This window comes from Anolis sagrei, chromosome 9, assembly GCF_037176765.1.
Source record: "Anolis sagrei isolate rAnoSag1 chromosome 9, rAnoSag1.mat, whole genome shotgun sequence".
Classification (NCBI taxonomy): Eukaryota; Metazoa; Chordata; class Lepidosauria; order Squamata; family Dactyloidae; genus Anolis; species Anolis sagrei.
In genome coordinates this window covers 24,583,165-24,595,763 of record NC_090029.1, presented here as the reverse complement: position 1 = coordinate 24,595,763, position 12,599 = coordinate 24,583,165, and the positions used below count along the sequence as shown (strand labels likewise).

At 41.3% G+C, this 12,599-nt stretch overlaps 1 protein-coding gene across 1 annotated transcript in view; it reads left to right on the top strand.

Moving 5' to 3' along the window:
- The window catches only part of IQCH (IQ motif containing H), a 136,366-nt gene that overhangs the window by 16,097 nt on the left and 107,670 nt on the right, over positions 1–12,599 (top strand). The window contains exon 5 of the mRNA XM_060755374.2: positions 6,396–6,515. Within this exon, the coding sequence (XP_060611357.2) occupies positions 6,396–6,515 (120 nt within the window). The remainder of the gene's footprint in view (positions 1–6,395; positions 6,516–12,599) is intronic.

Here is a 12,599-nt window from a genome sequence, read left to right as displayed (position 1 = left end):
TTCCCTAGATACAGACACCATACTACTCCTTCTGAAGCAGCACAAAATCCCATTGGCTTTTTTAGGAAATGGTGCGTCATGCAGTCATGCTGGCCACATGACCTTGGAGGTGTCTACGGACAACGCCAGCTCTTCGGCTTAGAAATGGAAATGAGTACCAACCCCTAGAGTGGGATATGATTGGACTTTTACCTTATCATACTGACATAGCTAGTACATAAAAGCTTTTCTGACCACTGCAGCAATCTGGATTTTTAGGAGCAGTGCTAGGTTTAATTGCATTCAGAAGGGAGATCAACTCTATCAAGGATCAACTTATGATCTGAATCCTACGTTGGTTTTTCTATGTTGGTTTTTCTACACTGATCTTACAGTGATGTTGTTAGTCAAGGCCTGGGCATACTTCATCCCTCCAGGATGGGGCTGTTCCAGCCTCTCCAAGAAAGGACTTTTTCAGCCACTGGAAAAAAACACACACACAACGACATACCTTTTCTGCACAGTGAGAAGAAGATATGCAGGGGAAGAGGAAGATCAGGAGCACCTGGGCGCCAACCCTGTTTGAAATATTTCCTAATGCCCACAGAATCGCTTTGCGCCTTCCCTGCTCCCTTTCTTCTCTGCTTCACTATGCATGGTTGAGCTTCATTTAGAGCAGGGCCTGCAGTGTTTCCTGCCCCGATGGGTCACCTTGAGCGGCTGGAGCCCCACTGACCCTTCATGCGGCCCGCATCTGCCAACAAGCAAGAGCGCAGTCATAATTTTCATTCAAGAAAAGCAACTGGGTGCTGTTTTGCCAGCTGTTCTCTATGGCAGAGTGGGGTTTTATTATTAAATACTTGTGACATGAATGAATGTCTATTACCTGCTCTATGCTACTGAATTCAGGGCAGGTTTAAAAAAGAGGAAAGGAAAGGAAAAGAAGAACTGGGGAACCTTGAAGACAAACGGCGAATGTACACATTTGCATGAACAGATCAGACTTTCCAAATGGTAAAATGTGAGTGGATAACACTTTGGCCACTGCCATAGAAAATCCAGATTATCTGCTTTGAACTGGGTTGTACGGCAGTCAGGCCCGTAGCCAGGATTTCGTTTCGGGAGGGCTGAATTTTTTTCAAGGGGGGTTTCAGGGGGGGCTGAGTTTTGGGGGGGGGCTGAGTCTGAGTGAAGGAGGGTCTAGCCTAGCAAACCTTTTGTACCATTACCCCAATACCCCCATGCATATGGGATATATTGAGTATGGTGATCAGATCATGATATGAATAAACATAACAGTTTAAATAATGCACCAGTAAGGCCTTTTCGCGAACGACCATGAGAATTTCGGGGGGGGGCTGAAGCCCCCCGAGCCCCCCTCCCCCCCCCCCGGCTACATGCCTGATGGCAGTGTAGACTCATATAATCCAGTTCAAAGCAGATAATGTGGATAGGGAGCCCCCGGTTGTACAGTGGGTTAAACCTTTGTGCTGGCAGGACTGAAGACCGACAGGTTGGGGGTTCGAATCAAGGGAAAGCATGGATGAGCTCCCTCTGCCAGCTCCAGTTCCCCATGCGGGGACATAAGAGAAGCCTCCCACAAGTATGGTAAAACATCAAAACATCTGGCCGTCACCTGGTAAACGTCCTTGTAGACAGCCAATTCTCTCACACCAGAATCGACTTGCAGTTTCTCAAGTTGCTCCTGACACGGAAAAAAAAACTGCTTTGATAATCTGGATTTTAAATAATAATAATAATAATAATAATAATAATCTTTATTTATTCCTCGCCACCATCTCCTCCAACGGGGACTTGGAGCGGCTTACATGCGGCCAAGCCCGAACAATAAATTACAATACAAAAATACAAATTGCAATAAAATAAACAACATAACAATAAAGTAAAAACATCAAAGCATATGAACAATATACACAAAACATAGAAACCAAACATAATGACAGAGAGCGAGCCGCAGTTTAGAGCTAGCCTATGTAACACTTTTTTTTTGTTCCTTGGTTATAAATGCCATTTTCTTCTACACTGCCATATAATCCAGATTATCAAATCAGATGACAGAAGCCTCCCACAAGGATGGTAAAACATCAAAATATCCTGCCATCCCCTGGGCAACGTCCTTGCAGACGGCCAATTCTTTCACACCAAAATCGACTTGAAGTATCTCAAGTTGCTCCTGACACAAAAAAAAAAAAAATCAAATCAGATTATTTATTTATTTATTTAAATCTTTTGTATCCCGATTTTCTCTACCTCCGTAGAGGGACTCAGATAGACTAACAGAAATAATCCACATTATCTGCTTTGACATAGATTATATGAGTCTACACTGCCATACAATCCAGTTTGGAGCAGATAATCTAGATTTTAAATAGCAGCGTTGACTCATATAATCCTGTTCTAAGCAGATAATGTGGATTATCTGATTTGATAATCTCGATTATATGGCAGTGTAGAAGACGCCAGAGAATGGGAGTAGCCATGCTTCAAACAGAATAAACCTGTGGCCTCTTTCAATTTTTGGGGGGAAGGCTATAGGGAAATATTCCCACTTTGATACAGGTGCAAATGTTCCCTTCTATTTCCTATTTGCAGGGAAAATAAAATGCAACCTCTGTATGCCTTCAAAAAGCAATAATTTTATTCCAAGGGCCCTTCCACATAGTCCTATATCCCAGAATATTAAGGCAGAAAATCCCACAATATCTGCGTTGAAGTGGGTTATCTGAGTCCACTCAGATAATGTGGGATTTTCTGTCATAATAATATTCTGGGATATAGGGCTGTGTGGAAGGGCCCCCAATCTTAACTTCTAAAACTCCTTTCTTATAACCATATAAAATCATATATTCATAAAGACAGAAGTGAGCTTGTAAAACACAATCCTCCTTTGCAGTCAGATTTTTCCCCCCACAGCTGGATTAGTTTCATTCAGATGAAAACAGATCCCCATTTGTTTCAGGACCTAAATTTCCATGTTTTATATATATTTTTGTTGCTATTTTTCATTATTTTTCTAAATAAATTCTTAGAAAGTTGAACTGGGGAAAACTCACTCGGCCCATAATCCCAGAGTGTTTATTTAAAAAATGATGAGTTTGACAGAGTAATTAATGTAGCTGCTGAGCAAAGCAGAAATCGGCTATGCTCATTTCACGCAGGAGGATATGATTTGTATTTTCTCCTCTACAAAAGAAAGTTCAAGTCTGAAAACTCTTAAGGGTATAGCCGCACTACACGGCTACAGCAGTTTCATACCACTTTAAAAGCCATGGCTCTGTCCCTTGGAATTGGCCATTGGTTTTTTAAATGCTTGTATGTTTATTGCTTATTTTTGTTTATGTGATTTATATGAATTGTATTGTATTGATTGTTTTATTTGATGTTTTGTTTATTGATGTATTGTGGGCTTGGTCTCATGTAAGCCGCACCAAATCCCTTGGGGAGATGGTAGCGAGGTACAAATAATAATAATAATAATAATAATAATAATAATTATTATTATTATTATTATCCTGGGATTTGTAATTTGGGAAGGGACAATCTATCTCTCTCTTTCTATTTTATAGCATTAGAGCTGTTTGCAAAATAAAATCCTAAATATCTTGAGATTGAAAATAACAGAATTCCATGGGATAGAAGCACAGTAGTTCAATGGAGATTAAAAGAGAAATCTCCAAAAAGGGCACTTTTGAAGGAGGCACTAACAGAATATGCAATTTGGGGGGAGGGGGGGGCACTGTTATCAACCAAACATGCCATTCTCATGAGGTCTTTTTAAACAAATATATACTTATCAGATTAATTAATGAGAACATGACAAATTCATTCCACTACTCTTCAGCATTGACAACAATTAACCTTCCTTGTTACTAATTATCATGGTTAACAAGTTAACCCCTAAACAGAAATTATACTGTTTAGCCAGTATTGCACCACCTGATATCTGTCGGGAAGTAGCAGCCAATAATGAAAGGACTAAGACAGTGACATCTCCGGTCCATCCTCTGTTTGGATATCAGCCAGCATGCCAGTGCCTTAAATCAAGAAACAGCTTCCTAAGATCTACAGAGATACTTGCAGGAACACCTCAGCAAGCGAGAGTTCAAAAGTGGCAGTCAAAAATCCCAGAACCTCAATCAGTGACTAAGAGTGGATGAGAGAAGTGACGAGCAGAGTGCTGCAGGGTTCGGTCCTGGTCCTGGTCCTGTTCAACATCTTTATTAATGACTTAGATGAAGGGTTAGAAGGCATGATCATTAAGTTTGCAGACGACAGTGTGCGTGGTTAAAGATAACAGTATAGAGAAAATATGTGGTGGGTTGGATGTGTGATGGGCGGTTTTTTATTATGAAAAATTACTGAAATGCTATTTTTTTAAAGACATATATCAGAAGATGCATGTAAATAGTGCAATTGATCTTTGGAATGGCCCCGGATTATGACTGAGGATGGTGTGATTTTAAGAGTTAATGCAATGTTTTATATGTTTTAATGTGCACTTAATTTTAATTTTAACTTAAGTGTATTTCAATTGTTTGTTGTCCAAAGGCATTGAATTTACAATATATAAAGCCACCTTGAGTCCCCTTCGGGGTAGAGAAAGGCGGGATAGAAATAGAGTAAATAAAGAATCAATAAATAGTCAGTTGAATGAATGTGGAAATACCATGCAGCATATGTACAACCATTAAGTTAGAATCCAATAGGTATTTTGTAGAATTGTACAAAATAAACACACACACACACACACACACATATAAAATATCTCCACGTAAATACATATTGGTAACCTTGCTTTTTGCCATCTATATAAATAAAAATGTAATGTTCGTTTGTGGGAATTAACATAACTGAAAAACCACTGACACGAAATTTGGACACAACACCCCTAACAGACCAATGAGTATCCATCTCTCATAACCCCCCCCAAAAAAAAACAGTGGAAAGGAATTAAAAAACCCCCAAAGATAAATGACGAAAAGATAAATTACATACAGAAAAAAGGGAAGGAAGAGGGAGGGAAGGAAGGAAGGGGAAAATAAGGAAGGAAGGAAGGAAGGAAGGAAGGGAGGGAGGGAGGGAGGGAGGGAGGAGAGAAGGAAGCATGGAAGCAAAGAGCGAAGGAAGGAAGGAAAGAGGTAGAGAGGGGAGAAAGGAGAGAAAGAGGAAAAGAAAAGGGATGGAAAGAAAGTGGTAGAGAAAGAAGGAAGGAGGGAAGGAAAGAAAAGGAAAGGAAGGAAAGAAAGGGAGCGAAGGAAGAAGAGAAAGAGGAAGGGGAGGGAAGACAAAAGGAAAGATGGAAGCAAAAAGCAAAGGAAGGAAGGAAAGAGGCAGAGAAGGAAGGAAGGAGAGAAGGAAAGAAGAAAAGGGAAGGAGGGATAGAAGGAGAGAAAGAGGGAGGGAAGGTTGGCCGCAGCAACGCATGGCGGGTACAGCTAATAATAATAATAATAATAATAATAATAATAATAATAACAACAACTTTATTTTTATACCCCGTCACCATCTCCCCGAAGGGACTCGGCGTGTCTTACAAGGGGACAAGCCCAAAAATACAGATTCATGTACACACAATAAGATAAAATAAAAATAAAATGGACAACAAACATCAGAAAAAATATTTCACAATCACAATACACATTTTAAAACGGTAGAATGGCTGAAAGATTAAGTGCTGAATGCGGAAGGGTCAGGGTATGTGAAATCGTTCCTAGATAGAGCCAAGGGAAAGTGCAAGATTTGCTTCAAATTCAAAAAGTCACAGCTGGGAGGGTAATGCCCTTAGCCATTTGCAGTAACAGGATTACAGGTGGGAAGGCCAACTAAAGTGCAAGGAGCTATGGCGAGATCGAACCAATACCCTGGTGAACTTCTTACTCAAATGCACAACGGAGCATCCAGGTTTTTAACTCCTTGTGGAAAATGGATAGGGTAGGTGCCAATCTGATCTCCTTAGGTAGAGAGGTCCCTGAGCCAAGAGGCCACCACCGATAAGGCCCTCTCCCTCGTTCCCACCAGCTGCGCTTGAGACGGCGGCGGAAGCGAGAGCAGAGCCTCCCCAGATGATCTTAAAGTGAGTGCTGGTTCGTAGGAGAAGATGTGATCTCGAAGAGGTCCTGAACTGTTTAGGGCTTTGTAAGTGATCAGCTGCACCTTGAATTGGGAACGAAAACTTATTGGCAGCCAGTGAAGTTGTTTAAACGGGGAGGGGGGGTTGGCCCCTCCCTGTAACCAGCTCCCGTTAATAATCGGGCCGCCGATCTTTGAACCAAGTGCAGTTAGACATGTCTTAAATAATGCACCCAAACAGCCTCTCGAAATGTCAGTGGTATTCCGTGAGTCCTTTTTGTTGTCTTCTCCCTAACATTCACATATAGTTTTTTTTCTTCTTGCAGCACAAGCTTTCAATGGCATTGAGGGTTTTGTGCGACCCACGAAATCCCTGCCATCGAAGCGTCCTGAACGAGAACTATGGGGTCTCTTTGCCATGGATTAATCGAAGGAAGACATCTCCAGTGAGTACCTAAAGATGCCCTTTGGCAGATTATAAAAATATACTCAGCTTATCTTTGTTCCTCCTCCGAGGAATCGTTCCCAGTTGTTATTTTGGGAGGCAATAGTTGCAGCCCAGAAAGGTTTGCTCTTCTGGAAGAAGGGGGGAAAGGAAAAAAAGAGGGATTTCGGATCCCCAAAGGTTAGTTTATGCGTTCTTGATGACCATCAGTTGTATAGAGATGGGTAAAGAGGGATAAAAATCATGCCGCCTCCCAATGTTGGATTGCAACTCCCATCAGTTTTAGCCATGTAAATAAAGACAGGAAATGCTGGGGAAAAATCCAACAATATCCAACAGGTCACACAATTTTCCAGTGTAAACAGATCCCAATGAAAAGCTTTGCATATTAAAAACTGAAGGCAAATTCTGCCTTTTGCATGATCCTGGCATTGGGCAACCTCTAAGTCACAACTGACTGGTGAAAAATTACCTTTTGGGTCATATTGATGACGCGCAATTATGTTGGTGTCGTTGCTTGTGAAAAAACACACCGTTGTGTTAATTACAGGCCCCGGGATTGTACAAATTAACACTGTTAATTAAAAATGCATGTAAATTGTGTTAATTGCAAGCCATTTGGATGTATGGATTCGCAGGGTTTGCACGCAGGCAAAAAAACCCCCCGATGTTAATTACATGTGGCTAAAATATGCAGATTAGCTGCGTTAATTAAAATGGCATGCAGATTATGTTAACCGTGCGTATGTGTGTGTCTTAAGAGATGCAAATGAGAGGCGGCCCTCGAACAAGACTGCCCCTCCCTCCGCTGGTGATTTCTGACATGGCCTCCTGAGTTGCCCGCAAAGCGCCCATTGAAATTGCCATAGAGATAATTCCCAATAATTGCCGTGACCTGGGAGAGCTTTTCCTTCTTTTCTCATTTTCATACAATCGCTGTCCAGCCGTAGACTTATGTCGGCACTTTAGTCCCAATCTCCAAATAAATAAACAAGAGAAACTTAGAACCTCCTCATTTATTCATGAAGGAAAATTTAATGTGGTGGCCATCTCAAGGTTTTTATGAGTTTGCTTTCTTTTCTGCCCATTTAATGAAGTTACTCCAATTACTCCTTTTCCTTCCCTTTTCCTGCTTTTCTTTGTGGGTACGTACGCATAGATTTGAATTAATCTATGCAAAATGTTTATTTTTGAACAGGCAGCAATACTGCATTCCTTCAGTAAGACACACTTTTTTCCTATATACCATATATATTCAAAGATAAGCCAACCACATATATACACAAATACACACACACACACATATATACACATACATAACACATATACACAGACTGGACAACACGTGGCAAGGGATGGCTAGTATATAGTTGCTGGGATTTATAGTTCACTTACAATCAAAGAGCATTCTGAAATCCACTAGCAATGGAATTGAACCAAATTTGGCACACAGAACTCCCATGACCAACATAAAATACTGAAAGGGTTTGGTGGGAATTTTGAAGTTGTAGTTCACCTACATCCAGAGAGCACTGTGGACTCAAACAATGATGGATCTGGATCAAACTTGGCGAGAATACTCCATATGCCCAAATATGAACACAGATGGAGTTTGGGGGAAATAGACCTTGACAATTGGGAATTGCAGTTAATGGGATTTGTAGTTCACCTACAATCAAAGAGCATTCTCAACCTCACCAACAATAGAATTGTGCTAAACTACCCACAGAAAACCTTCATGACCAACATAAAATATTGTGTTTCTTGGTGGTTGGCATCCCTTCTGACACCCCCTTGTGACCCCCCCAGGGCTCCTGACCCCCATGTTGAGAAACAGTGATTTAAGGTGCCTCATCATCTCTCATAATGTGATTCATCTTAGAATCACATGTGTGCCTCATCTTATATTGGGTCGGCTTATATTTGAGTATATACGGTAATCATCTCTAATAATGTGGTGCGTCTTAGAATCACAGGTGTGCCTTGGCTTATATTTGGGTCGGCTTGTATTTGAGTATTTAATCATCTCTAATAATGTGGTGCGTCTTAGAATCACAGGTGTGCTTTGGCTTATATTCGGAGCAGCTTATACTTGAGTATATATGGTAATCGTCTCTAATAATGTAGTGCTTGTTAGAATCATAGGTGTGCCTTGGCTTATATTCGAGTCAGCTTATACTTGAGTATATACGGTAATCATCTCTAATAATGTGGTGCATCTTAGAATCACAGGTGTGCCTCAGCTTATATTCGGGTCGGCTTATATTTGAGTATTTATGGTAATCATCTCTAATAATGTGGTGCATCTTAGAATCATAGGTGTGCCTCAGCTTATATTCGGGTCAGCTTATATTTCAGTATTTATGGTAATCATCTCTAATAATGTGGTGTGTTATGCATTTTTGTTGGTGATTCTGAAATTGGGGTGTGTTTTGCAACTGATTGCATATTACAATGGAGGAAATACAATATACCATATCATCTGAGCATCGGAGTGGACAGGTGAAGTATAGGACTTGGGGGAGAAACAATATGCATTTAAAACTCTACAGTTACGGAGAAAAAGCCTAAACCAAGAGTCGAACAAGACTTAAACAAATTGATGTTCCACTGTAGTAACTTGCAATACATTTGCTGCATCCCTAAAAGCGCAACGAGAAACACTGACGAATTAATAACGTCTCCCTCTCGCCCCAAATAAAGAAAGGAATAATTGCTGAGATGGAGGGATGCGAACAGATGACTGCATTCTGCCTCCTCTCAACCTAGAAATGGGGATGCGAAGGTCACCTTAATCCTGGATGACAAACACTGAGCTTTTTTTTTTTGTTTGTAAACAAATTAATCTTTGGAAAGGTCACCATTTGTTTTGCATTTGTTATCCTGTCCCTGTCATCTGGAAGCTGAGACGGACTGTCATTTTCGGGGAGGCGGAGGGCGGTGGAAACCGCTTCCTGTCCGTCTCGGCATGCGCCGACGGAGCCCGACGCCTGATTGAGATGCCATGGGCCGCTGGCTTACAGCTGTCGGCCGAACGGAAGCGAGGCCCAGCCCAGAATCCCAATCAGCCCGGCTGGCCCCCTGCCCACAAGTGAAATGTGCTGCAGTCGAAGCCAGCAATTGTCTCACCCGCTTCCTTCTGTGCTGCTTCTGTTCTGATTTTGGGGGGGGGGGAGCACATGTGGCATCGATCGGAGTTGTGCATCTATTCCTTCTGCATGAGACAGGTAGACGGAGTTGAGGCGAGAGAGAGGGACTAATGATAACTCTACATTGCAAAACGAATGCAGTTTGACACCCCTTGAACTGCCATGGCTCAATGCTATGGAATTCTAGGACTTAGCACCATTACTCTTTGGCAGACCTTGCAAAATGACATCGCCCATGAGACCATCGCACCAAACTGTTACATAAAAATGGCACAGCATTTCTAGTCATATAAGCGTTCAGGACGCTTTGGTGGCAGGGATTTTGATGGACATATGGAGTATTGATAGCACCTGGGCAAAGGCTATGAATGTCATGAGGCAATACCTAAGGGAATGTGGTAATGGCTGAGTCATAACCATTAGAGGTGTATTACAAAGGGGTGACATCAACCGGTGTGTCTTACTGATGACCTGTCAGCAGGTAGCTATAAAAGGGGGATGAAAGGTTCCATTTTTCACTCTCCTGCGTGACTCATTGTAAATATTCTGTATGTGACTCTCTTGTGATCTGATCATTTGTAAAGTCAAGCCTAAAAGTGGATCTGCATATCCTGATCGTACATTGCAGTTGGGAAGATTAAAGTCTTGGGATATTTTGGATAAAAACCCGAATCCGTGAGTTTACTAAAGGGTGTGTAGATAAGATCAGAAGCTGGCAGTTGGACTCTGCTGATAGATGGGGTGAAGCATATGTTTGTTTGTTTTATTATTATTATTATTATTATTATTATTATGTTTGCTTATTTATTTATTTATTTACTATATTTATTTACCACCTCTCTCAACCTGAAGGCGACTTGGGGCGGTTTGCAGACGGCAGTCAACACCTGCAAAACATAAAATATAATTAAAGCACTACATATAATATAGATCATATAAAAGCAATATAACAATAAAAACCATAAAACACAAGTCCTCAGCGTCTCATCAAAAAAAACATTTTCCGTCGTGTCGTCCAAACGTTCCATGGATCTAAATTAATCTGTTACACTGTATCTGCAAATGCCTGCTCAAACAGCCAGGTTTTAACTCTCTTTCGAAATGTTAGGAGGGAGGGAGCCGATCTGATATCCCTAGACAGGGCATTCCATAGTCGAGGGGCCACCACTGAGAAAGCCTTGTCTCTCGTCCCCACCAGTCGCATCTGCAAAGAAGGTGGGACTGAGAGCAGGGCCTCCTCAGACGATCTTAAGCACCTAGTTGGTTCATAGGGAGAGATGCGTTCGGTCAGATAACCTGGGCCAGAACAGTTTATGTTTCAGCCCATCTCTGCTGTATTTTTGCTTGCTTCTGGGACACTTGCTGTCCAACTTGCAGCGGTTCAGGGGGTTTGTAATTTGGAAACTAGAAATCATTTCATGAACCTATGTTTACAAACAACAACAGTCCAAAGAGTTTTGTGCTGGCCCGCCAACATCAAGAGACATCCAAATGGAGCCAAATGTGAGATAGCACTAGAGATTTGAATTTTGGGCAGAGAAAGCTAATGGTATGTGAAACGCCAATTCCCACATCTCCATGGATGGAGTCATGAGAGTTAAAGCAGAGCCAAACTGCATTCACTCTGGGTTGTTGTAGGTTTTTTCGGGCTATATGGCCATGTTCTAGAGGCATTCTCTCCTGACGTTTCACCTGCATCTATGTAAACATTCACACCTAGCTCCAACAGACAAGAGTCCTTTGTCCCACCCTGGTCATTCCACAGACATATAAACCCATTTTCCTAGTTCCAACCGACCTCATAACCTCTGAGGGTGCTTGTCATAGATGCAGGTGAAACGTCAGGAGAGAATACCACTAGAACATGGCCAAATAGCCCGAAAAAACCTACAACAACCCAGTGATTCCAGCCATGAAAGCCTTCGACAATACTCTGTAGTGTAGATCAGAGGTTTCCAAAAATTTCATGTTGGTGACACACCATTTGTAGATATTGATCATTTTGCAAAGTTTGCCCGTGCCCATGCCCGGGCTAGATGTTAAAGAAGAGCAGACATAAATTGCAAGCATTCTTGATTAAGACTTTAGTAATTGTCTATAGAAGCCCTCTGTATCCATGAATTCTGCATCAGCAGATCCAACCATCCACAGCTTGAAAATGTTTGAAAAAGCCAAGTTTGATTTTGCCACTTTATATAAGGGACACCATTTACTTGTGTCCTGGAAATTCAGTATTTGGTTATCCTGGAACCAAACTTCAGAGGGGCCAATGTATGTTTAGCTGCAGTTTACTATATGTCCAATGCACCCAATCTGAATATCTGCAATTAAAAGGATTTCCATAGCAAGTAACATCAGATGTTTTTCCTCTTCTTGAATCCAATTGGATTCTTGAACTCTGGGTTTTGTCGCAGGTGGTAAGCATTTGTTGTTTCTGCACAGCCCATATATTTTCTGTGTGTCCATAGTGTTACAGAATTATTTACATGGACCACTGGTAATACGAAATCATTACCCAACTCATTTATCAGTGTCGCTAAAGAGCAGCAACTGAAACAGATATAAATCTAGAGCCAAAAATTCGGCTTGTGCCCGCCATTGAAATGGATCCAATGCTAAGACAAAGCCCCGGAAGGAGAACTCAGGCAACAAGAAGGTCTTCTGTGTCCAACATCGGACCTCCATTCACTTTTTTTGAATATTGCTGGACACCTTTTCTAAAGTTCTGTTTTACCTCAATACTGTTTTGCTAATAACAAAAAGAAAAAAGAAAGCAACGAGCAAAACAGAAAATGTTTAGTACTTGGTTTAAATTGAAGTGCAGAAAAAATAATCGCATTGAGCGGGGCGTTTTTATACACAAGAGGAATGCGCTTCAGAAAGACTAATAGAATTGTTTTGTCTCATGCCTCAAGTTAATTATACACCGAATTGCT